Source organism: Lepidochelys kempii, chromosome 1, assembly GCF_965140265.1.
Source record: "Lepidochelys kempii isolate rLepKem1 chromosome 1, rLepKem1.hap2, whole genome shotgun sequence".
Taxonomy (NCBI): Eukaryota; Metazoa; Chordata; order Testudines; family Cheloniidae; genus Lepidochelys; species Lepidochelys kempii.
In genome coordinates, this window is record NC_133256.1 from 39,898,653 (window position 1) to 39,924,940 (window position 26,288).

The following is a 26,288-nucleotide window of genomic DNA, read 5'->3' on the forward strand; positions in this document are numbered from 1 at the left end:
AAAGTAAGAACCGATTAAAGAAGTAATTCTCATGTTTAACTAATACAGTGGCCTCATGCATAAAGATTTATATAAATTGTATTTGATTAGAAATTATATGTTGAATTATGCTGACATACAGTTTGAAAATAGACTATACAGTTACTGCACCTGTTTTAGTTCCCTTGAGAGCTAAATTAAATTTTAAAAACCCCACTGTGGATTGTTTAATAAGGAAAGGATGACGTAACTGTTCATGTGAATAACATTTTCAATTTATGATGTTAATTCAAGATTTGTTTAAAAATCTCTTAGTGAAGGCAAATTAAAAATAGATTTGAAAACAATTAAACACCGAGCCCAAACCTTCCAGCCCTCATGCATAGGCCTCCTTTGACTTCACTGGGAGTTCTCTGTGGGTATACCTACACAGCATTTTGGAGCAAGCCTCGCAGCCCAAGTTGACAGACTCATGTGAGCAGGGCTCACGCTCGTGCTCTAAAAATAGCCGCATAGACAGCACTTTGAAGTTGCAGCTCAGGCTTCAGAGCCCGACCTCCATCCCAAACTGCAATTTCAAACTACTCTACATACAGCTATTTTTAGAGCACAAGCACGGGCCCTACTAAGCTGAGTCTGTCAACACGGGCTGGGAGATTCGCTCCAAAATGCTGTTCAGACATACCCATCGGGTACTTGCAGGGTCAGGTCTATGAAAACGTTTTCATCAGATGGATTTTTATTCCTGGTTGATTATCCCATTTCTTATTAAAAATGTACAGTATTCATCTGTAGGATATACAGATGCTACAGCTCTCGTTTTCCTCTGAACTTTAACTTTGTATGCAACTTCTTAGAAACTGCTAAAAATGACTCAAATTTGAAATCTCACTTTTTACTAACTTGCTGCCAAGACCTGACATTGCCGATTGCATACACCCAGATACAAACAAGGCATTAAACTTCTAGAGATGACAGAGCTGGACCAATTTATTTTTCATAAAGTATTCATAAAAAAGTAACATGTTTTGTAACCAAAAGAAGCCACACAAACAAAAAATTAAAATAGAATATTGAAAAAATTGTTAACAAGTCACAGGATAAAAATGAAAGCGAGTAACCTTAATCCCCCAAACTCCAACTTTTATGGGCTAAAATTATAAATAAATATAGCAAATCCAAAGGCTTCCTGTATTGAAGCCAGAACTTGAACAGAGGTGTAGTTGGGGGAATGTTCTTCTCCTTTGTAATATGGGAGACAGTATCTTGGGGAAACGTGGGGCTGTTGGTTATGTCCTGTTTTTCCTGGCTCTGTTTTCTGTGTCCTAGGAGGGGTGCTTTGGGAGCCTGGTGGGCTGGAACTTCCTGTGGCTATAAGGAGAAATCTTCACATGGTTTATTTATTTTGTATTTTTGGCTGCTGTCAAAACAGTGCCTTAGCTTTGCCCTGTTAGCTATCTTCCACTCAGGTAGTTATGGCGCCCCATCATCACAATATCTGAGCATCTGCCAAATATTTAAAAACAGAAACTTCTTGTTGTCCATCACAACTCTGTGGGTTCAGTTTCTGAGAAAGGAACTGACACATTTCAGAGTGTTTCATTTCAGCCCTGTAGCTTCCTGGAGGCAGAACAAGAGTCTTCATAGGTATCTGATTCTTAAGAAAGGGCATGCAAGATGGGTATGATGCTGCTCTGCTGGATGACCTCTTCATGTCCATAGACAATAGGAGTACAAGTGTTTTCTCTTTAACCATGCCATAATCAGAAGCATGACACAGTGATGCAGGATACTGGTAGCTGACAGGTGGCATTGCTGTTTTCTCCCTAGTGTCTCAGTTAGCATGCTTAAGAAATAACAGTGTGGGAGAGGCTGGGAGGGCTCCATTGTTGAACAATGATTTCTTTAAGTATTGGTCTATTACCTCTTCTAGGGTGAGTAGTGATGGTCTCATATTAGGGGTTCTTGGTGTTCTCCATCTAAGGGTGGTCCTGGTACCTAACTCCTCTGTAAGGCCCTGTGAAGGAAAGGAGCTTCCAAGCCACCCTGAAGAGCTCAAATGCAGTGAAGAGAAAACTACCTGGAGACTGGTGGACAGTCATGTTTAAAACGAGGCAGGTATTTGTTCACAGTCTGCCTTTTCTAAGAGATGCTCACAAGACAGGCTGGGAAGTGTTAGTAGAAAAAAGGCAGCCATTTTGGAAGGCTAAACTTTCTATTCTGGTGAGGACAAGCTAGGAAATGGGGTGAGAAGCCTAGAGCCTTTATAAACAGGACTACTTTCCAGCCTTTAGTGGATCGGGCAGGAAGGCTAATCTTGTCTCAGAGCCAAAGGAAACATCCAAAAATATATTACACAACTATGTATGTGTACACATACACATTAACCTGTTCCTTCTGTCATTATTTAAGGGCTTGTATCTCATTATATGTTGTTTGTATTCTGGGGTAATAAATACTTTAATTTTTATTTATCTCTGTACTTACATGACGCTGCCTTGGTAACCTTGGGCTCCTGAGATAATGTAGGCTCACTATGACACCTTTGTTAAGATTAAAAAAACAGATAAAATAATTTAGGACAGAGATGGACAAATGTCGTGTTCGGTTTGTTAAACACTGAACCACCAAGTTGTGACTAAAGCAAGATGATTAAGACGACTGCAAGCAATACTGAGCAAAATCTTAAAAAATGACAAAGGTCTTTACTTCAATTTTCTAATTTATTCTGTTTGTTGAGGAGGTCTTAAGGAGCCTATTTACTTTCACAAAGCATTTACAATTTTCAAAGCCTTTATAAACAGTCTTAAATTTCCAGTTTTGATTGAGATATGTTAATCCTATTACCAAGACAGCAAACAAAAGTACATTCATATGATTACGGGCAGTTCATAATAGTGAAGACATACAAAACAATACGGTCAAGTTTTCCTTTTTGATACCAAAATCTTGCATCTCCTAGGGATTGTGCAGGTAGTCTGTGCCTTTGTAACGCCCAATCCCTATAAAGGAAACTTGGTAGGTACATTTTGGGTTGGACTATATTGCTGTATTACTGGTCTTCCGTTCTCCGGTTGTAAATGCTATTTCTGCAGCACATTCAGCAGCTGACCAGTACTAAAACTCAGATACCCCATATGCTAGAGAGCAGGGCCAGTCCCCACACAAGAATTCTGCTGATGTCTATTTTTGTAAACTTTAGCATTTCCTGGAATGAGTATACTTTTGTATGGAAGCTAGAGGTCATAACAGTTCCACAGGCAAACCTGATTACACTAATACTGTAAAATTATTGCATCAGAAATTCGATTAATTAAATATTTAGGTTGTATAACAATTTACACATGATTTAGCCAGCATATAAACAAAAATACACGAAAACCCCAACCTCTGACATTTATAGTAATAAAAGAACAAGTAACTTATTTAGAAAGGGCTTTTCCCAGTTTGCTTCCAGACTTCTTTTGCTCCTTTAATACTTTCTCTTTTCACACATTTCCAGTATCCTTGTACACCTTGCTGTTGTGGTACCTGTTATCAACAATAACAATAAAGTTACATAGTTTTGTTCCATCTTTACATATAAAATACCTTTCCTATATAATGGCTGTTCAACACACAAATGCACAGCAGCACCATAATGCTACTGCTTCCACAGTTCATATGGATAATACCGAGTATCATAATTAGCACATCTTTACATCCACACCAGCCAATCAGCATTCAGGATTCCTCAATATGCTGAAATCCTATTATTTTGCTGTACAGCCTGTGTTTCTCAGATAGGTGGACAGCTAATCTTGATTGGCTGGTGAAGGTCTTTTTTCTCCTGGTGGAAAATTTCATTATAATTAGTATTAGGCCCAAACTGCAGTTCCAGTCTGGATTCAAACTTTTCTGTTGATCAGGGAGTTCAGATCTGGCGTTCTGGTTCATGTTCATCTTTAACTACAAACATTTCTATAATATATATATAAAGAATTAAAATAAATGCTGAACAAGTTTACACTCTCCCAAATAAAACAAGAATACCACTGAGAGGCCAGTTTACCAAATATCTGCTCTTCTTCACATTATGGCTGTTAGAAATTCCCAGTTTCTCTTCTATACCACCAATGAGCTAATACTTATCCTATAAGAGATACTCCATTTAGAATTATAAATTCAGATTATAGACCCTAATAAGAGAAATCAATTTGCTGCATAAAATGCTGACATATCCCAGGATGTTAACCTGGGGGAAGCGATACAAAAGGGGAAGCATGCTCAGCATGACTGGTGTGCAGATACACTTATTACAAACTCAGTGGGAGTTTCTTCTTGGAGATGCCTGCTTCAGAGAGTTCCTCAGTTCATGTCCGAAAGACATTCTGAGACACTGAATTCCAGATCCTTCAGAAGCATCTGAATGTTTAGGAGCAATGTGAATGCTAGGAAATAGGGTAGTTTTTCTTCAGTACTTAGTAGTAGTAGGAATCATCAGTTTTTAATGTTTTTTCCCTATCCACTAGTTTTGCCTTCACTTCTACAAATGTTAACACAGTAGAATTAAAAATTCCCAATGTTAATATTTTTTGTGTAATTTAAAGACAGTTAAATACTTTCATTGCAGATTTTAGACAACTCTAGTTTAGTTACCCGTAAGCCTCGATACATCCTGTTCTTTAATACTCCCAGAAACTCTCCATGGCTGAGGCAATTATCTCCATCTAAATCAAAGATCTTGAAGACGGTGTCCAAAACATTGTCTGAGAGCTCCTGTCCTGTTGCCACTTTTACAGCTCTCTTGAACTCAGCTAGTAAAAACATAATGTTAATGTTAATTACACAATGTATAATAACACATTACAGAGAAATGAAGAAAAACTAAACACACATAAATAGTGGGATTCTGTACTAATTTATGATGTCTTCTGGGTATCCTAACCTATGGTATTTGGGATGTGTGAACTACTAAATTATATTAGAAGACCTCAATCCACATGCTCTTGAGCTTGCTTTGTATTTCAGTGCAATCTTCGCAGCTTGTAGTATGAGCTTTTAAAATATATTATTTCTTCTGAAGCAAGAAGAACAAATGGTAATCATTAATATTTGCTGAAAATAGCTGCACGTTAAAAGAATTAAATACTTTCGGCTTACACCTGTGTATATAGATTGCAAGCACTTACCCCACAAAGGTCTTATAAAAATACTAACATTTTATTTGGAATCAGTCTAATGCTAAATAATTCCATATTAAAATCTTTGTCTGTACGGCATTTTTTTCAAAGACATACTTCACTTCAATTGACAAAAAAAAAAAAAAAAATAGCTGAGAGGGTTAACAGCCAGTAACTATCAGCCCCTAGAAAGTACGTTTACAGCACACAGGTTTATATGCTTTTTGGTCGGTTTTTGAAGAAGGCTTTAGGAACTGGTCTGCCCTTTCTTGAATGAGTGGAAGAGAGAAACGTTTAATGGAATTCGTGGAAGAAGCAGCCACCATACCATTCTGGGCCTCCATTTTCCCCTCTATCTTTTGCCATCCTCTTTTCACATTTATTATTATTATTTATGTGTATTGTGGAACTGTCTAGAGATCCCGGTCAGGGCCCAGGGCCCTACTGTGCTACAAGCTGTATACAAATCATAAAAAAAGCAAATCCTGCCACAAATAACTTATAGTCTTAGTACATAAGAAACAACACACAACTACAAAAAATATCTGGGGGTGGGGGAGGAGGAATGTGGAGGACTGTTAGGATATAGATATTCAGGCCTGCCTGTAAAGGCCTATACTTTAAGAATTTAGGTATATGTTTATCATCTAGCTAGTAATAGAGGTATACAACAAAGAATCTGTGTAAGGGCCTTCTCTCACTGTGACAGTCTGAGGCCCTGTTCTTAGGCCAAAGCCTTTGGCTAAGCAGCAGAGGCAGCCATAAGCTGGGAAGCGACCGGTCACATCCTCACATTCCAACCTAGTCAATCTGGGGCTGTTAGGAAGGTGATCCGCTCTATCACCTCCAGAGAAAGGGAAGAGCCTAGAAGATGTAAAAGGAAATTTAGTTTGATAGTTTTCTGTCTGGTAAGAACTCACTTATCAATAGACACAGCTGGGAAACCCTTATGTCTTTATAGATGTAGTTGTGGAATCCTCACTTCTGTATTGTTTTGTCATTATAGTTCCCACTTTGCTATTGTTTATTTGCATGGTCTCTGTCTGGTTCTGTGATTGTTTCTGTCTGCTGTATAATTAATTTTGCTGGGTGTAAACTAATTAAGGTGGTGGGATATAATTGGTTAGCTAATCATGTTACAATATGTTAGGATTGGTTAGGTAAATTTCAGTAGAATGATTGGTTAAGGTATAGCTAAGAATATTACTATATAAATTAGGGGCAAACAGAAAGTAAGTTGGGATTTGAAAATAAGGAAAAAAGAACTTGGATTTAAGCTTGTTGGAAGTTCACCCCAATAAACATTGAATTGTTTGCACCTTCGGACTTCGGGTATTGTTGCTCTCTGTTCATGTGAGAAGGACCAGGGAAGTGGGGGAGAGAAGGAATAAGCTCTCTAACAAGGACAAGATAACACAGAAATAGTTATGCTTAATACAATAACCAGCAATCACAGCACACAAACTGCCTAGCCTAGATCAAATGTTTTATAGGCATCATCGTGTTTTAAGGAGGGATTTGGAGAATAATAATGAAGAAATAGTAGTTTTATGTATTTTTATGGGGAGCTCCTTCCATTTATAGCACACTGCTCCTACTAAGAGGTCCACATACTAAAATTGAGGCCCCATCTTCACAAATGAATGCTGTTGGTAACTCTGAGATAAACCCAGCTAGTTTGAAAGCACATTAGAGGAAGGGCTACTCATGACTTAGTTCTGTGACACAAACGAGTTGGTTTAAGCAGTAACAGTAGTTCAGCCACGAACGGTTTGTCAACACAAACAGTAAGTTTATAGCAAGTTGGGGTGTTAATCTACCCTGTACTAGCATGCCACTGAGTAATTGTCCCTGTGCACCCTGCTGATGTGCTTTAACAGTTCATTAATGGAGAACAAAAAGACAGATTAACATCCATGCAAAAAGGACTGTGCCAAAAAAGAGTGTATTCATTAAGCACTGTAAATGTAGACAAGCCATAAGTTGCAATAAAGAGATGTTTGTCATTCTTTGTAATGATTACAACAGTATCTCCCTTCCTCAAAAATCTTAAGCTATTACCAACAGGAGAGTGGGTTTGTTTGGGGGAAGGGGGGAATAGGGGGCGGAGAAAACCTGGATTTGTGCTGGAAATGGCCCACCTTGATTATCATACACATTGTAAGGAGAGTGATCACTTTACATAAGCTATTACCAGCAGGAGAGTGGGGTGGGGGGAGAGAAAACCTTTTGTAGTGATAAACACCCATTTTTTCATGATTTGTGTGTATAAAAACAAACATCTTCTGTATTTTCCACAGTACGCATCCGATGAAGTGAGCTGTAGCTCATGAAAGCTTATGCTCAAATAAATTGGTTAGTCTCTAAGGTGCCACAAGTACTCCTTTTCTTTTTGCGAATACAAACTAACACGGCTGTTACTCTGAAACCTGTAAATATAATGATATCACTGTCTTGATTTCTCTTTGAAGTATACAGCAAATCACCTGCAAATGGTGGAAAACAGGTAACTTCCTTATGTTAATCCATGTAGCTAATTACTGGTGATGCTTAGGAAATAGGTCTACTTCAGAGTCTGGATGACTATTATTTACCTAAGGACTCGGAGCTGTTAAGAGAAGGCCTGGAACTGTATAAAAAAAACCCTTGGGTCCTGATCCTTTTTATCTCAGATCTGCTTGGTGCTTTAGGCAGGGGAAGTTTAAGTCCTAAGACTGAGCTCTCCTGTCCCACCTGGATCACCCTTGATATGAACATTGGACTGAATCTATGGACTAATTCTAAGAACTCTTTGTAACTCCAAAGCTCACCATCTCTACAATGAAACTGATCTCAGAACTGTACTCATGTCTGTGTGTATACTGATCTTTTAACCAATACTCACTCGCTTTTCTTTTTAATACATTTTAGATTAATTAATAAGAATTGGCTGTAGCGTGTATTTGGGTAAGATCTGGAATATTCATTAACTTGGGAGGTAATGTGTCCGATCCTTTGGGATTGGCAGAACTTTCATATTTAACTTGGCTGTCTGGGAGGGAGCCCAAAGGCTGGGTTACTTTTAAGGGAACTTTGTTTTGGCTTCTGGGTAACCTGTAAGATATAGAAGCTGTTTTGTGCTATCTTGGCAAACCTAAATACTGAAATATTCACCAGCTTTGGGGATTGTCTGCCCCATTCTTTGCACTTTGCCCGAATTGAGTATCCCCAGTGTGCCTCCGCTCCCCCTGTCCCGATCCCGGTCACAGATACACTTAGGTATCACTAAATAAATTCAAACTCTTGTGGGTGATTCTGTGAATGGTATATTACAGCACACATCAGAATTTAGAAATCCTAACAACTTGTGGTTATAAATGCTATTGTTCTTCGTGCAAGTTAAATTAATTTGTTATAGAATTTTAATACTACAGTTTTTGGAGTCCACAATGCTGACGTTTGAGATAACTTATTCACACAATCCCTACACAGTATACTTTCTTCCTGTTATTTAAAGGTAAATATACTAAGTTTTCTACTACTTACCCAATTTAACAGGACGATTAGCTACAGTAAACATTTGCATGGCAATAGAAAAGTCTTCTAAGCGATTTGTAAACTGGCAAAATGTCTTGAATTCGTCCAAGCTGATATTCTAGAGTACCAAATAATTCAAACAAGGTTATATAATAAATTCAGAAACAAGTAGGTCTATTTCCTTAGAGTTCTAGTATTTAGATATTACTATGGTTATCACCTTTAATATTTCTATTTTCTAGTTGTCAAATGATCATCATGTTTATGGATAGCAAAATTAAATCTGAAAGGTTGCAAGAACTCCTCTATTTGAAAATAGCCACATTTTTGGTATATACTTATCTAATTAAAAAAACTTGCACTTGAACTTAAAATAAGAAAGCAAAACAAAAATAATATATTCTATGTACCAACCTCTCCTGCTTGGATTTTCTCTCTCACATTTTGCCAGTAAATTTCATTGTTTTCCTCATCAGTGAAATACAATAACCATTCTGCAAAGTCCTCTTTTCTCATGAAGTTCAGACCCTTTGAAAACTGTATGAATTCCATTTCTTGCACCTCTGTTTGTAAATTTTCCATAAATCTAAATGTAAAGAAATATAGTGAAGTACATAAAATAACCCTAAGTTAGTACTATTAATACTAAACTAGTTATTCAACTCAAAAAGAAAAGGAGGACTTGTGGCATCTTACAGACTACCAAAATAAATTTGTTAGTCTCTAAGGTGCCACAAGTCCTCCTTTTCTTTTTGCGGATACAGACTAACACGGCTGCTACTCTGAAACCGTACTCAACTCAGTAGAAGAAATAGTAACATTTTAAAATCTATGTAACTACCCACCTACAAATATTACAATCACGCTAACTGTTTAATATGTTAAAAATACAGTTTTACCTGTGCATGTAAATGTTTCAATGCTGTGTTTCAGTAATTATACCACTAGGGTGCTCTCTAAGTCTATGTACATTCATGGATGTTGCAGTCAGTGTTACACTAGTGAACACAATTACCCGGAGAAGAGAACATGCAGCAAAGTGTGTATGCATATATAAAGATTATGTGAACCTTTATATGTGTTTATGTGAGCCAGTAACAAGACAATTGAATGCAAAGGGACTGACCTGGTAAATATAGGTTATGGACTAATATGTGGTTTATGCAATTTAATGTTAAAAATTGAGGAATGAGAGAACTGGAAAATTGCTAAAGATACTATACCCTAACAGGTTTCAGAGTAGCAGCTGTGTTAGTCTGTATTCGCAAAAAGAAAAGGAGAACTTGTGGCACCTTAGAGACTAACAAATTTATTTGAGCATAAGGTTTCGTGAGTTACAGCTCACTTCATCGGATGCATTCCTAACAGTCAAGTCACAAGATTCCTGATCATGAAAAGGTGATAGAAGAAAGAAACTTAAAACCATCAATACAGGGCAGCACAGAGGAATGGTAATTAAAGGTCTCAGAGGTTATGAGAGGCTTGGTAAATCAGGTAAATATTCATTAGAAAATTGATTAAGATGAATTATAATTGGCATGAAAACAGTGCTGAAAATATGATATCACAGCTATGTGGGAAGGTAACAAGATAAAAAACAAGAGCACAATCTGATGTAGGAAGGCATGAACATTAAGGGATTTAGGAGATTATTTCCCCCATACAAGATCCATGAAACAGGCTACAATTGGCAGCAATAGAAACTACAACTGTAAATATAAGTGTGGCTTTGAGGTTCCTTATTTTGGACGAGATAATCACGGTGGGGTGGGGGTATTCATTGCTGGCCCTAAAATCTAGAAATCTGGGGAGCTGTCACACACTTAATAGTAAAAAGAAAAGGAGTACTTGTGGCACCTTAGAGACTAACAAATTTATCTGAGCATAAGGTTTTGTGAGCTACAGCTCACTTCATTGGATGCATACCGTGGAAAATAAAGTGGGGAGATTTATATACATAGAGAACATGAAACTATGGGTGTTACCATACACACTGTAACCAGAGTGATCACTTAAGGTGAGCTATTACCAGCAGGAGGGGCAGGGGGAACCTTTTGTAGTGATAATCAAGATGGGCCATTTCCAGCAGTTGACAAGAACGTCTGAGGAACGGTGGGGGTGGGGATAAACATGGGGAAATAGTTTTACTTTGTGTAATGACCCATCCACTCCCAGTCTCTATTCAAGCCTAAGTCAATTGTATCCAGTTTGCAAATTAATTCCAATTCAGCAGTCTCTCGTTGGAGTCTGTTTTTGAAGTTTTGTTGTTGAAGAATTGCCACTTTTAGGTCTGTAATCGAGTGACCAGAGAGATTGAAGTGTTCTCCAACTGGTTTTTGAATGTTATAATTCTTGACGTCTGATTTGTGTCCATTTATTCTTTTACGTAGAGACTGTCCAGTTTGGCCAATGTACATGGCAGAGGGGCATTGCTGGCACATGATGGCATATATCACATTGGTAGATGTGCAGGTGAATGAGCCTCTGATATTGTGGCTGATGTGATTAGGTCCTATGATGGTGTCCCCTGAATAGGTATGTGGACACGGTTGGCAACGGGCTTTGTTGCAAGGATAAGTTCCTAGGTTAGTGGTTCTGTTGTGTGGTTGCTGGTGAATATTTGCTTCAGGTTGGGGGACTGTCTGTAAGCAAGGACTGGCCTGTTTCCCAAGATCTGTGAGAGTGATGGGTCGTCCTTCAGGATAGGTTGTAGATCCTTGATGATGCGTTGGAGAGGTTTTAGTTGGGGGCTGAAGGTGATGGCTAGTGGCGTTCTGTTATTTTCTTTGTTGGGCCTGTCCTGCAGTAGGTGACTTCTGGGGACTCTTCTGGCTCTGTCAATCTGTTTCTTCACTTCAGCAGGTGGGTATTGTAGTTGTAAGAATGCTTGATAGAGATCTTGTAGGTGTTTGCCTCTGTCTGAGGGGTTGGAGCAAATGCGGTTGTATCGTAGAGCTTGGCTGTAGACAATGGATCGTGTGGTGTGGTGTGGTGTGGTGTGGATGAAAGCTGGAGGTGCGTAGGTAGAAATAGCGGTCAGTAGGTTTCCGGTATAGGGTGGTGTTTATGTGACCATCGCTTATTAGCACCGTAGTGTCCAGGAAGTGGATCTCTTGTGTGGACTGGTCCAGGCTAAGGTTGATGATGGGATGGAAATTGTTGAAATCATGGTGGAATTCCTCAAGGGCTTCTTTTCCATGGGTCCAGATAATGAAGATGTCATCAATGTAGCGCAAGTAGAGTAGGGACATTAGGGGACGAGAGCTGAGGAAGCGTTGTTCTAAGTCAGCCATAAAAATGTTGGCATACTGTGGGGCCATGTGGGTAGCCGTAACAGTGCCGCTGATTTGAAGGTATACATTGTCCCCAAATGTGAAATAGTTATGGGTGAGAACAAAGTCACAAAGTTCACCTGTACATCTACCAATGTGATATATGCCATCATGTGCCAGCAATGCCCCTCTGCCATGTACATTGGTCAAACTGGACTGTCTCTACATAAAAGAATAAATGGACACAAATCAGACATCAAGAATTATAACATTCAAAAACCAGTTGGAGAACACTTCAATCTCTCTGGTCACTCGATTACAGACCTAAAAGTGGCAATACTTCAACAAAAAAACTTCAAAAACAGACTCCAACGAGAGACTGCTGAATTGGAATTAATTTGCAAACTGGATACAATTGACTTAGGCTTGAATAGAGACTGGGAGTGGATGGGTCATTACACCAAGTAAAACTATTTCCCCATGTTTATCCCCACCCCCCACTGTTCCTCAGACATTCTTGTCAACTGCTGGAAATGGCCCACCTTGATTATCACTACAAAAGGTCCCGCCCCTCCTGCTGGTAATAGCTCACCTTAAGTGATCACTCTGGTTACAGTGTGTATGTATTAGTATTGGAAACAGTATTTCCAAATATTTTTTCTTTCCTATTTTGTTAATTGTTATTTTATTTCTGTTGCCCACATCCTTAAGTGGTTACATTTTTATTGGAAATCTAAGATAAAAGGGCACTTATTCCCAACAGTGCCATTTATGATTTGTCTCTCCCTGTGCTTTCTTCTTAATGTCCACAGGTTCTAACAAGAACTTGGTTTTATTGAGTTGCAATAACTACAGAGAGGCTGAAATAAAGTACATTTATACTAGGACAAAGTAATTACTTGGAGAATAGAGTAGCAAAGGAAGTGTCTGTACAGCAAATACTGGTAGAGACTCCTTTGCTTATCAGTGTTTGCATGGCCTCATTGTATTTGAATTCTTTCCCCTGAATCTAAGGCATTTTAGTCAGTGCAGCTATCTTTAGTTCTTTAATGAGATCACTTGGACAATTAGCAGCTTGGAGCTCTGTGTTGTCTGTAGGGGGATATGTCAAGATTGCCTTTGCAACATAAGCTCTCTCTTGTATTTTCCTCCACATAATTAGTGCTGCATAAGCAAGAGGGTGCATGAATAATGCTTCATTGCTCAGGACACGAAGGTGAAAGAAAGACAGACAATGGAATGGATCGTAAGCAGTAGGCTACAACTTCATTAACTTAACACTGAGTAGGGGTGGTATATGCCCACCCCATCTCACATATCAGTCATTTAACTGGATCCAGTGTGGAGTTAGAGGTCTCCCACCATATAAGCAATGACCAGGGGTAGACCCCAGGACTCAGCTCGTTCTGAGTCCTCTAGCTCTCCCACCCGTGAGGGGGAATAGAGAGTATCCAAGTGGGGACCTCAGTCTTTGAAGACTTCAGGTCTCCCCTTCTCCCCAGAGGCACAAGATTCACCAGCAAAAATCCTGGGTCTCATTTATCTCTGGGAGCTGGCCCTTTTAGCTCTTATCTGCACTAAACACAGGCTGCAAGTTGTGACAAACTATACATTCCTATAATAGCTTTTAAAGTCTATTATTCTTCTTTACCCCAGCTGGGCTTCCACAATTTGCTGTGAGGAGGGCAAAAAATCTACCAGACCTCCATCAATTTTGCCCAATGGGAAAAAATTATTTTCTTATCCCAAAACACAGGCAACTAGTCAGGTCCACAGTATCCTGGAAATACAGCTTGCTATCTACAACTAATGAGAGGGAGGGCAGGGCAGACAAAGAGGCAAAGGTCTCCTGCAGCCCAGGGAAAAGTTTAAATTGTTGGGGGAGCACAGGGGCCAATCATCTCCCACTCTGCCCTCAGCTAGCCAACAGGACACAGTGAATCTGAGGAGAAGGGGGAGCCTGACATTTTCGGGCATGTGCTCCCTTCCCTCTCGCAGTGGCAGCATCCCTCCTGACGCACGGAGCTGGAGATGTGGTTGTGGGCATACAAATTTACTTTAATTGTAAGCTGAATTGGTAAAAAGAGAGTAAAGGTCTATGAATTGTTACAATAATTTGTTATATAAAACTGTATCTCAAGGGCTCTCTCCCCCTCCACCTCCCTTTGGGGACAGAGCATTCTTCCTGCTGCGGGGCCAACCATCCCCCCTACCCCCCACTGAGATGGGATGGATTATATATTTAGATGTAAGGAATTCAGTAAGTATTGCATTTCAAGCTAGTAGGTTTGTTCTTGGCATGCTGGAGTGGGAAGATTTCATGCAGTACCAAACATTTCTCAGAGCAGCAGCTGAACAATGCAATTTAAAATTCAGATGTGATCTTTCCCCATATTTTGAGATACCAGCATATGACTCATCACATCAGGGCATTTTTATTACCAGATGTGAGAGTTAAAAATCCTAATGAGTTTCTTTTTATTTTTTAGTAACACTTTTTGAGAAGTATCTAGCTAGGAAGGAAATCTTGGTAGCTTGATCACATTTATATGACTAAAACACTTGATTGTGGGTGTTTTTCTATGTACCTGCTAGTATCTGGTTGCATTTGTTCAAAATAATGATTCACAACTAAAGAGAGTTCAGATTCCCTAAACAGTGCTTAGTTTTGAGAAAACATTAGGAAGGGACAAAATAAAGTTTAGGTGAGAAATCCTAGCTCTACTAAAATCAATGGAAGCTTTGCCATTGACTTCAGTAGGGCCAGGATTTCATCATAGGAATAGAGGGCAAAATTCTGACCTCAGATACTCAGTGTAAATCCAGATTAATCCACTGCAGTCAAGGAAATTTCTGTTACAGTGGTGTAAAAGTAATCAGAATCAAGGCCAGAGTTTAAAAAAATGTATAAGAGAAATCAATAATTTACAAGAGGGAAGGAGGCAGGGAGAAGGCAGGGAGAAGACAGTACTTTATTTCACCTAGCCTGTTATCCATAGTCTTCAAAATGCACATGTTTAAGAACAACAGCCAAATTTGTTATTAATTATTTGTGATATGGTAGCATCCAGAATCCCCAGTCAAGATTGGGGCTGATTTTGCAAGGTACTCGTCACCCACATAGAAAGATACAGTGCCTAAAAATCATTGGTAACTCACTTTTAAATGGAAGTGAAAGTAAAGTGTAACTAGGGGAACCTCACAGTTCCAGAGATTCACCCACCAACCTGGGATTTTGAAATACAATGCTAGCTTTGTACTTTCCTTATGGTAAACAAAGTAGCAAAATGAAACACAAAGGAAAAATTAGGGAAAGTTTTCCTTCTTATAATTTTGTTTCTGTACTTCAGAATGTTTGTACAGCACCCTGACATTATAAGGCAGCACCGTCTAGCAGTTACAAGACTCCTGAAGTCTCATCTCCTGAAAAAGGACCAAAGGATACAAAAGCTGCTGCCCACTTCACTTAGCAACAAAGGTTGCCATGGACACATCACCTTGGTGTTCCACTCTGCACTGACTCCCCATAGAACACTGAGTCCAGTTCAGGAATTCCTAACATTCAAAGACCTCTATGCTTTATGGCAGCGTTTCCCAAACTTGTATGTCCCTCAGCCCATGCCACTTCCCGCAGTCCCCATTGGCCAGTAGGAGCTGCGATCGGCCAAACCTGTGGACGCGGCAGGTAAACAAACCAGTCAGGCCCGCCAGGGGCTTTCCCTGAACAAGTGGCATCCCAAGGTTGGGAAACACTGCTTTATGGGACTGGCCTGAACTACCAGCGAGATCACCTCTCCCTTTGCAACCTTGACCATCCACAATAGCTGAGTTCTACCAGACTCATGAAACTATCAATGGGTAAAGGGAGTCTCATGAGGGCTGGACACAGAATTTTCACTTTTTCACAGGAGCTGGAAATGCACGATTGAACTCACTCCTACTACAGGTAAGAATGATTATGGAACTCACCAGTTTCAGAGTTAAATGCAAAACTCACTTCTTTGACTAAGCTTTTCCACAACAAGTTCTTGGTACAACCACAGCCACTCACTCACACTTACAAACAACTCCCTAGAAAAAATCAAGCCATTCTTCCTACTGGTTGAGAAGGAAGGAAGAAAGGAAGAGAGATACACTGTTATAGTTTTCTCTATTATTAAATACTTGGGAGGTGCTGTGGTTCTACCATGATGAGGCCATATAAGCACCTAGCTAGACAGGGTCAGACCTGAGTTCTATTCCCATTTCTGTCACTAAGTCACTATCACACCCTGGACAATATTATGTAGCCTTCCTGTGTTTTGGTTTCCTTACTTGTAAAAGAAGGATAATACCTGTACCTATAAAAAGGACTTTGAAATCCTCAGAGGAATATTCTGAACAAGTGTAAACTACCCTCATGATATAAGTACTACAATTAGCCTTTTTTGCAACTGCATCACATTGTAGAGTCATATTCAATTTGGGATCTACTATAACACCCAGATCCTTTTCTGCAGTACAGCTGGTACTACCCAGCCAGTTATGCCCCATTTTGTAGTTGTGCAATTAATTTTTCTTTTCTAAGAGTAGAACTTTACACTTATCTTTACTGAATTTTATCTTGTTGATTTCTGACCAATTCTCCAATTTGTTAAGGTCATTTTGAATTCCAATCCTGGCCTCCAAAGTGCTACAGTCCCTCCCAGATTGATGTGATCCACACATTTTATAAGCATGCTCTCCACTCCTTTATCCAAGTCATTTAATGAAAATACTGAATGGTACTAGATCCAGGCCCCTGCCCGTAAACAGGGTGAAATTTCATGAAGAAAGTACAGCAGAAACCTGTTTACTGAGCTTCCATTATCCAGCTCTCTGTATTAATCGAACTGGGCAGCAGGGCTCGGGCTGACAGCCTGAGCCCTGCCACTCCTGGCGTGGACAGTCCGAGCCCCGCCCATTCTTCAGATTAGCTGATTTTTTGATTATCTGATCTGGCCATGGTCCCAATTAGATCAGATACACAGGGTTCCACCATATTCCCACTTTTATTTTTGAGAAATCTAAAGCACACGGATTATTTTATATATAACTGGTGTTACAGGTTTTAATGAGTCTTAATAAAATCTAATCATTCCTACTTTTTCTAGTGCTGCACTGATAGGTGAAAAGACTTTCTAGCAACAACTTGGAAAATGATAAAAGCATTTACCATCATTATTTTTTCCTTTTGACAATGATCTATGTCTGTATAGCTCATCAGTCATGTCTTGTAAAAACAGCATGGCACTTTGATCAAACAGCCAACAATAGCTTCCCGTGTGAGGTAAAATGTTGTGAGAGGCCATCAGATAGAAATCACATTTTCCTTGAACAATAGAAACCCAGAAATGATGTGCTTGATTTACTTGCAAATAAAATCATGTGAAAAGTGATATCTCCACACAGGTTAAAAAGACACTGATCCTTTTATTCACCGTTCTATGTGTTAAACAAACTTCACTGTCATGTCGCAACTTAAATGGAGTGTATATGCAGTGATAAAGAGGCACATTCCACCTCTATGAAAAATAACTGCCACTGTTGAAAAATTACCTGCATTAAACCTTACACTTATCCCACAAAGCTTAAGAGCAAGATGTGGGAGTCTGATTTTGATTACAGGCCTCTATTTGTGTGGTAGGCAAAGGTCTTTAACCTACATTTTCTGAATGTACTAGGTACATAGTTTTATCAATGTCATTCCTCATTGGGTCAATGCAGGATTTTATCTAAAACATGAGGCATTCCAGTTTACACTATATATGCAAACACAACCTTTTACTGGTGTTCTCTGTCCTTTGTTTCGTTAAGAGGGCCTACTGTATTTATAAAGAAGGAGCTGCAGACATGTTACACTTATTTTACTCATTTAGCGTTCTATTGAGTCAAGAGCTTCAAAAGAGAGAAGTTTGTTTATTTATTTGAAGACTGGTATGTGTCTGAGTCAGTGAAGTAGAAACACTTTATAGTGTTAGGAGAAATGCCATTCTCCCCTTTTTTGTTCTGGCTTTTCCTAAACCTCAACTGACTGCAACATCTGTTACTAAGTTCAGGGCTGACTGACTCCATTGCAGCTCGACATAAATCAGACTATCCATTTTATGCTGCTACTTTTTTTTATAAGATTATGAACTACCAATTACCTATGAAGGAAATGGAACATTAGTGAAAAGAATCTTGTTCCCTTTAGGTGTGAAAGCACATAAGTTGTTGTGATGTAAAAACTTGGTGCTCAACAGTATACATGCAAATGTGGTTTCAGCAATTAGTATCAAGTCAGGACATTTATGTTGCACAGTAATAGAGGGTTTTAACTGGTTGTTTCTTTAAAACTCAGACGTGCTGGGGGTTGCTGTTACACACAAGAAGCTATATTGATGTTTTAAACTCTGATTATTTCTTCCAGTCACACATGCTGCTGTGTTGTCCAGTTGAGACAGGACAAGGCAAGAGATTCTGCATTAAGATTTACTTGAGCATCTTTCTGACATCATAACATGACTATGATGTTTCAGCCCATATTGGGTATCTGTAGTGGTCACAGGTGAAGTTACAAAATTGAAAGATGAGTCCATTACATTGTTGGCATTAACATATCAAATTATGGAGGCTCTTCACTTGACAGCCCAGGTGAGGAGTCTCCCATTCCCCATACAAAGAAAGGACTGTTTTGGTCTTGTAACACTTGCTATGACCAGTATGTCAGTCATCACAGATTAGGGGGTGCACACACATACATACATACACAATTAGTAACAATGGCACATCATAGCAATAAGTAATGGAGTCTCTAGTTAAATAATTACAATCCTTATTTTGTGCTAGTGCTTTATAAACAGAATGAGTGACCTATATTATTCTTACAGCTTTTTTCATTAATTTCTGGCTTTCAGTATAAGAATGGTAAAGAGATTCTTTGGGACATAAGAGAATAAAATATTTTGCACATTGAAAGAAATGAAGCCACACATTTCAGAGAGTAATGCTTCACAATATTCCATTGCTGTTTCAAATGGATATGGTGTTCTTTGCTTCCTGTCCTAAAATTGTATACTGTGGTGAGTCACTGTTAGGCAGCTGCATGGTTTCACTGCAAGAACATTTCAATTGGTGACATGATTCCTGTATCTGTAAAGTTTGTAAAGCTCCTTCTAATTCTTTGGGACAAAACATACTATTTAAATGTACTATTTAAATTATTCTGGAGAGTAGGGAGAGCTACTGTGGCAGTGGAAGGCAAAATTTCTCAGGGCTTGTCTACAAAGTGCTAGCAAAGTGCACTGGAGGGGGGTGATTTGGAAAGTACTGGATCATGTTATGCTCTAATTGTCTATGTAGATCCTGCTGGTGTGCTCTAAAAAGTACCTAGTTTTGTGTTAATATAGCCCTTGAAACAGAATGCGAACTAGGTACCTTTTAGAGCGTGCCTACAAGGTTTACGCAGGGCAATTAGAGTGCAGCTTCTTAGTGTGCTTTACAAATCATGCTTTGCTGCGCTGCATAGAAAAGCCCTCATTTTTCTTCAGATTGATGTGCATTGGCTGATATGAGTTTTACCAAACAGGAACAAACTCATCATTACTCAAACTTGGAACTTATAAGAATGACTACTAGCAATGAATGACAACTAGTATTTGTACACTACCTGTAAAACTCAGAATAGCAAAGCTTCTCCTTTCCTGCTCTTCCAAAGAAGTGGACCAACAATGTTGTATTAACAGCAGAGTCTTCCAATTCTGGTTCCTACAAACAAAAAATAAATTTGTATAATTAATTACTAACAATTCAACACAAAATTGGTAATGCATATTTGAAGGAGAGTTTCCCAGATGTCACCTGTAATTTAGTTATTTTTCTTGCAGACAGTATGTAAAGAATTCCAAAGCAAAGCTGAATGGTTCTCTTCCAAGCTGAACTCTGACCTCAGTGTTCAATGTTCTGCTCCTGATATCAAGTATAGTAGCTAAACACTGATCAACCAGCAAACACAATTTTCCTCTTCATTGGTAAAAAGATTATCAAAGAAATAATTTGGAGATAATTATGGTTTACCCAAGAAACAGAATCATCTCCCTCTGATTTTATTCCCTATTACTGACAATACAGTAATTTGCAAAATTTTTAAATCTAAATACTGTAATGCTTTTCAGACTCAAAATCTTATCTTCCTGTTACAAGTTTCTTTCCCCTATTCACAACCATATGTTGCTTAGAACATGCAGCATCTACCTGAACTTGGCAAAGTAACCTGGCAATATTTACTCAAAATAAAATTATGGTCCACAGTATGTCAAAGAGACATATTGTGATTCAAGTGCAAATTTCCCATTAAAAGAACCATTTGGGATAGGAAATAACAGCTGTCTTTGAAAAAAAAAAAAAAGATTGTTTTCCAGTTTTATACATGTTTTGAATTAAACTCTGTAATTTTCATGAAACCAGATAGCATGTTAATATTCACTTTAATGTTTTAGCACAACATACTTTTCTATATCATTTGATAAAATTGCTGGTTAGCTACTCAGCAACCTTCATTTTTAGGTTAATATTATTGTCTTTCAAATCAATTTCACATTCAGATAAAAACAATTTTCAGCTAATTCATCTGGACTGGTTTGGGAACCTTCAGCTCCAGCAAGATGCTAGATTTGTAACAAACTCATAAATTAGTCTGAAACACACACATAAAAAAAGTAGAAAACAAACATTTACATTTATGCATTCAATCATCATGTATGTTTTTATATTGTTATAAGGCTTTTTGTTAATCTCAAATTTCTCAAACTAACATCTTATTCTTTTACTGTATAATTTTTTTTCTTCTTCTGAAAAAAAAAATAGCTCTACAGAAAACAAAGAACACACTTCAGCTCAACTACCGCATCTTCATAAAGCCTAAAACCACACAATGTGCTGGATTTCTATGTTTTATTCCTCTTTCACCACTAGCATATTGGCTTTTCTTTGAACACAACAAAACACTAAGCAACATGAAGAGAGATTTTTTTGGAAGTCCACAGGGATTTCAACAGAACTATTCTTATGACATCTAAATAGCCTCTGTGTCTTTTATCCTGCTGAAGAGGTAAGATGAAAGACAAGAGTCTATTCATGAGATTTAATACTAATGGTTATTTAGCTTTCAGCATCATCAATAACAAGTCCCATTAGTCCACTGTGTGTTTCATGCTTACTGCATATGTGACACAAAGTATTTTACAGTTAAAGAGGTAACATTCCTTGTTTCTATTCTAAGCCACATTTCATAAAATGCCAGTAATATGAGCTAAGTATGAGCTAACTTAAAAACAATCTTTTCAGGACTCATGCAATTGCACTGAATTTTATCATTTGACTGCAGGTAGACAATTTAAGTAGTCTCAAGGTCTGTGCTTCAGAAGTTTAAATGCTTAGGCTTCATGTATGATGACTGATGTATAAAACAGTCATATATGCTTATTTGAAAGTCAAAAGCAAAACTTTTTGTTGTCATGTCAGCATCCATGGCTTTTCAAGAAGAAACAAAGGAGGATCAGCCCAGAGTGTCTATTTCTAATTAGTTTTGTACTTTCAATTTACATATTAAAGATGGATTTAAAAAGTACATAATAGATTTCCTGAAATCATTTATTTTTAAAATTTAACTTAAAACTAAGTAACAACATAATGCTTTCAATAGTCCACATTTATCTATATGCCTGTGAAGTCAAAATCTCTTGTGTTGCTCTGAAAACTACGGCTGAAAAGCAAGTGTTTATAATAACCTTTTAAAGACTAAATCTACAACAGAAAAGGCACCTTGTTCCTCTACTCAGATTTCTCCTTATAAGCTAGAAGACGACATATAAACAATACCTATCTCATCTTATCTAAGATGACAAAGCCTATCCCTGGATTTATAATAAATATGCACCTACTTGTTTGCTACCCTCTTTATCAGTTGAAATTCCAAGCTGTAATTGGCACATGTCCAAGCACTTGCTAGTGAGAGTTAAGTGTGTTTAAAAACTACAAAATAGTACTTTTCTTGAAAGCAGAATGTGTGATAGGAAACCTGAAAGACAACAGCTTAAGGGTAAAGTTTCAAAAAACTTCTTTTGCCAAGGTTAATGCTATTAAATTAAGGTACATTGTTAGTACATAATTCTTTTTGGTCCACAAAATCATTAGCTGCCTTTCCTGCTAATCTCCACATAGCGTATAAACTAATACCCCCATGACAATTCTTTGTTAAAAGGTATGAGAAATGTATTAATATTTCCAACCCCTCACTCTTCTAGGTCAGGTGGAAACATAATTTAGATTTTGAAACTTTCTCCCTCAGCTTTGGGAATGAATGGTGACCTAATATAGTATCCAAACACAGCACTGAATAATAATCTTTAGAAACAGACTCCCCCAAGAATTAAATTTAGCTACAGTGCTGATCTGCACCAAGTAAGGTATATGTGTTTTTCCAATCTATTGAAATTAAGGTAGTGTTAATGGAAATATACAGTACAAAAACACAGTATGTACTACAAACATAAGAGCCTATATTTCTACTGCAATTTTAATATATGGAAATAAAAGGATTAAGTTACTTTAAAGTAACTTAAGCTCCTAAATCACATAGATTCTTTTGAAAATTTTACTCCAAATCGTGAAACTAGTCCTTTTCTATCAAGAACCATTTATGGCTCAGACAAAACAATTTTTTTCCCTATTAAATCATGGAATTTGTTTAAAAATTATATGAATGGAGGACCTGATGCTGCAAACACTCAAGAATGTGTGTAACTTTACTCATGGAAGCAGTCCCAATGAACTCAATGTTTGCAGGACTGGGGCCTTAAGTATCAGTCTATTGGCAAATATTAGCTAGAGTTGAAACAGGTATTAGGCAGTGGAAGCTGTTCAAAGAGGTGATATGAATTTTGGGGAGACAGTCTCTATTTTCAGAACAAAAATAAGTGAAGAAAAGAGAAAAAATGATTTTCATAAATTCATTTATAAGAGATAAAACTATTCTATTCTATATCATTGTATCTGAGCACCTTCCAATAGTGCATTAAGCTACATGACTAACATCTGTCACATATTGTTTGTTCTCTCATCCTCTCCCTATGGGGAGAAGTATATGCAGTGCTTTGTTTTGTTTTGGTAGTTTTTTTAAATATACATGTTGCTATGTATTTATATTAGAGAAGGCAGGGTCAAAGAAACGTGCCTTGCACATGGAGCAGAAAGTGGTAAGGTTCGTGATGGTCCCTGGTTCCTGTAGGAGTTCATTCCACAGTCTTGGAACAGCCCCCAAGAAAGTTCTATCTCCCATGCAGATGAGCTTTACCCTTATTGTAGAGGGTTCCATTGTGCCAGAGGGTCACAGTTGTTGACCACAGTCTTCATCCTGGAGCTTTAGATGATCTTTTAGATATGGTGGACCCATGCAGCACCTTAAAGATAAGGACTGAGGACACTGAATTTGATTTGATATTTTATGGAAGGCAATGTACAAAGCAGACAAGTGTGATGTGCTCACAGTAGCCAATGTTGCTGAGAGGAAATGCTGGAGTGTTCTGTATTAATCGGTGTTTCCGAAGTGCTGAAGCCTTCATGCCCAGGCATATTGCAGTGCTGTAGTCCAGTTGAGAGGTGAAAAAAGCAAATCATCATCTCTCTTCAGAACAAAGGTTGGAAAAAGAGTTTTACAAGTGAAGAAGTTATGAATAGAAAGAGTGCTTGACACATGATCAAAATGGACATCAGTGGAAAATGCATGTGGCCAGGTCTGAGAGTAAGTTGTTTATAGTTGCATCAAATTTCAGTTTAAGAGTTTAAAATCTCCTGTTTTTAAGAGATCAATAGCGGTGTCCCTAAGAACCAGTTAAATGTTTTATAAAAGACACAAGTGAGATACTTCATATGGAAACAAGCTCATTAAAGAATTCAGAACCATATGCCTAATTTGTCATTTGGAAACAACTGTCAAAGTAGATAATATGCTGTTTTATCTTGCTTAATATGAAACTTTACTTTATAAACAAATGCAAAATATTCTACATTATTAATCACTCCTTGCTAATGGTAATTAAAGTTCATTTTGTACCATTATACTTACTTTAGTCTTTTTGAAAAAATACACTTTATTAATTAAAAGTATTTAAATAGTTTAAGAAACTGGTTTGACTATGTTCCAGTCTTTGAAACAATGTGATCATTCTTTATCGTGGTTTTTTTGGGTCAAAGTCCCCTTTATTATTAAATTGTACCTGTATTATTGGTGAAAATCAACACCTCCTCAATATGTCACAGTGGTTTTTCCATTTTGATACTGTTTAGGACAACGTACACTTCTGTAAGTTAGCTAGGAAATACACTAGCTAGGGAACAATTATAAGCAATACCACTCCCCATGCTGCAGTGCTGGAGACGATCACCAGCTGCAGTCACAAAACGAAACAAACAATATCCCCTCAACCAGGTTTTAACATTGTAAAATAAGGGGCAACATGGGGGTTTTACATCATCTTCATGAGCATCTGGCATTCTCCAGGATGTTGGAGACACGATACTGGATGAGAGGAACCACAGATCTCTAGTCTATGACATTTCTTATGTTGCAATAAAGTTTTGCCTAATGGCCTCAAAAGAAAGTGGTGCTCACTGAACTGATGAAAAGCCTTCTGAAATGGATAGGGAAAAAAAGCATTTCTCAATCTAAATACATGGTGAAACCCTATATATGTCAAACTAAAGGTATTTTAAATTTAAAATTTTAATTTTTCTCAAAACAAACTTTTTAATTTGAATTGGCATTTGGCGCAACCTACTGGCAGCAACCATCTCAACAGAATGTGTGACTTCATATAAGACATGAGATGGCTGTGAACTCCTTGAGGCGGCAAGGAGTTTGTTCTGTTTGTACAGTGCCTAATACAATGGGGTCCTAGTCCAGGACTAGGACTCCTAAGGGCTATAGTAATACAAATAAATAACAGTAATACTGTCTGGGAGCTCTGCAGAACAGACAGACAGTCACCAACAGGTTTTAATACTCATGTCACAATTACAGCTGTCTCTATGGTGAGTCCCGTATGGGGAGGGGAAGGAAAGCCAGGTGGGATAGGCAGTTAGTGCTGGTGGCAGTGAGGCTAGATGGACGGAAGAGACAGCATGTGTGGATGTGGCCCACCTGCCAAATCTATGTTCACCTCTACCCCGATATAACATGGCTTTGCATACAACGTGATAAAGCTCCGACATGCTGCTCTGAGCAGTGTGTTAGGGGTGCCGGGCTGGGGCCGAGGGGTTGGATAAGGGGCAGAGCGTCTTGGGGGTGACCAGGGGCTCCCCCCCCCAGGTCTGGGAGGCAGGAGCTGTGGGGGAGCACTTTTGGGGGCCCCACAGTGGCCCAGGGGATTAGCGGGGGGCTGGGAGCAGCCCGCTCCGCTTCCTTCGCCCCGGCCCCAGCCCCAGCCATGTCGCTTAGGGGATTGGGCTCGGGGGAAGGGATCCCCCGCACATTTACCGGCAGTGGCGGAAGTGGAGCAGCCTGGCCCCAGACCGCTCCACTCCGCCAGCTCCCAGCCACGGCGCTCCGCTTCCCGCCGCCAGTGAGTGCAGGACCTTTCCCCAACCCCCTCCCTACCCCCAGCGACATGGCTGGGGCCGGGGCAAGGAAAGTGGAGCAGGCTGGGGCCGTGTCGCTCCGCTTCCCACCATAGGTGAGTACAGGGGGCGTCCTTTCCCCAACCTCCCTGCACTCACTGGCGGCGGGAAGCGGAGTGCTGCGGCTGGGAGGTGTCAGAGTGGAGTGGGCTGGGGCTGTGTTGCTCTACTTCCTGCCACTGCCGGTGACTGCCTGTCGGGGGCAGGGGCTGTGGATTAGGGTCGGGGCAGTCAGGGGACAGGAAGGTTGGTTGGGGTCCTGCGGGTGATTAGGGACAGGGGTCTGTGGAGTGGGCAGTCAGGGAACAAGGAATGGGGGGGCCAAAGCAAGTTCGATATAACATGGTCTCACCTATAAAGTGGTGAGATTTTTTGTCTCCTGAGGACAACGTTCTATCGGGTTAGAGGTGTACTTGCCCATGTATGTACTGGCTACATACACCATTTCCAAGTTGTATCCAATCCTGGTAGCCAGGGCACTCCCCACAGCATCTGTCCTGGCATTAGTCTTGTATAGGCATAACTTTAGGATCTTTCTACTCCCCATCCTCAGAGTGGTTAAGGCTCTTAGAAGTTCTAACTGAGCATTTAACACAAGATAAAATCCTGGGATTGTTGGTCTTTGTAAGAAATAATAGCGTTGAGAAACTATGTACTTATTTTTCTCCACTGAAACTACTGTAGT

The 26,288-nt window shown here is 39.0% G+C and overlaps 1 protein-coding gene across 1 annotated transcript in view; it reads right to left on the bottom strand.

The window, feature by feature from the left end:
• Positions 1–966: 966 nt before the first annotated feature.
• The window catches only part of MICU2 (mitochondrial calcium uptake 2), a 246,174-nt gene continuing 220,852 nt past the window's right edge, over positions 967–26,288 (bottom strand). Inside the window, exons 10-14 of the mRNA XM_073330134.1 lie at positions 19,599–19,696; positions 9,072–9,243; positions 8,667–8,775; positions 4,618–4,775; positions 967–3,510 (exon numbers count right to left, since the gene is read on the bottom strand). Coding sequence (XP_073186235.1) covers positions 3,406–3,510; positions 4,618–4,775; positions 8,667–8,775; positions 9,072–9,243; positions 19,599–19,696 — 642 coding nt within the window. The 3' untranslated portion in view covers positions 967–3,405. The remainder of the gene's footprint in view (positions 3,511–4,617; positions 4,776–8,666; positions 8,776–9,071; positions 9,244–19,598; positions 19,697–26,288) is intronic.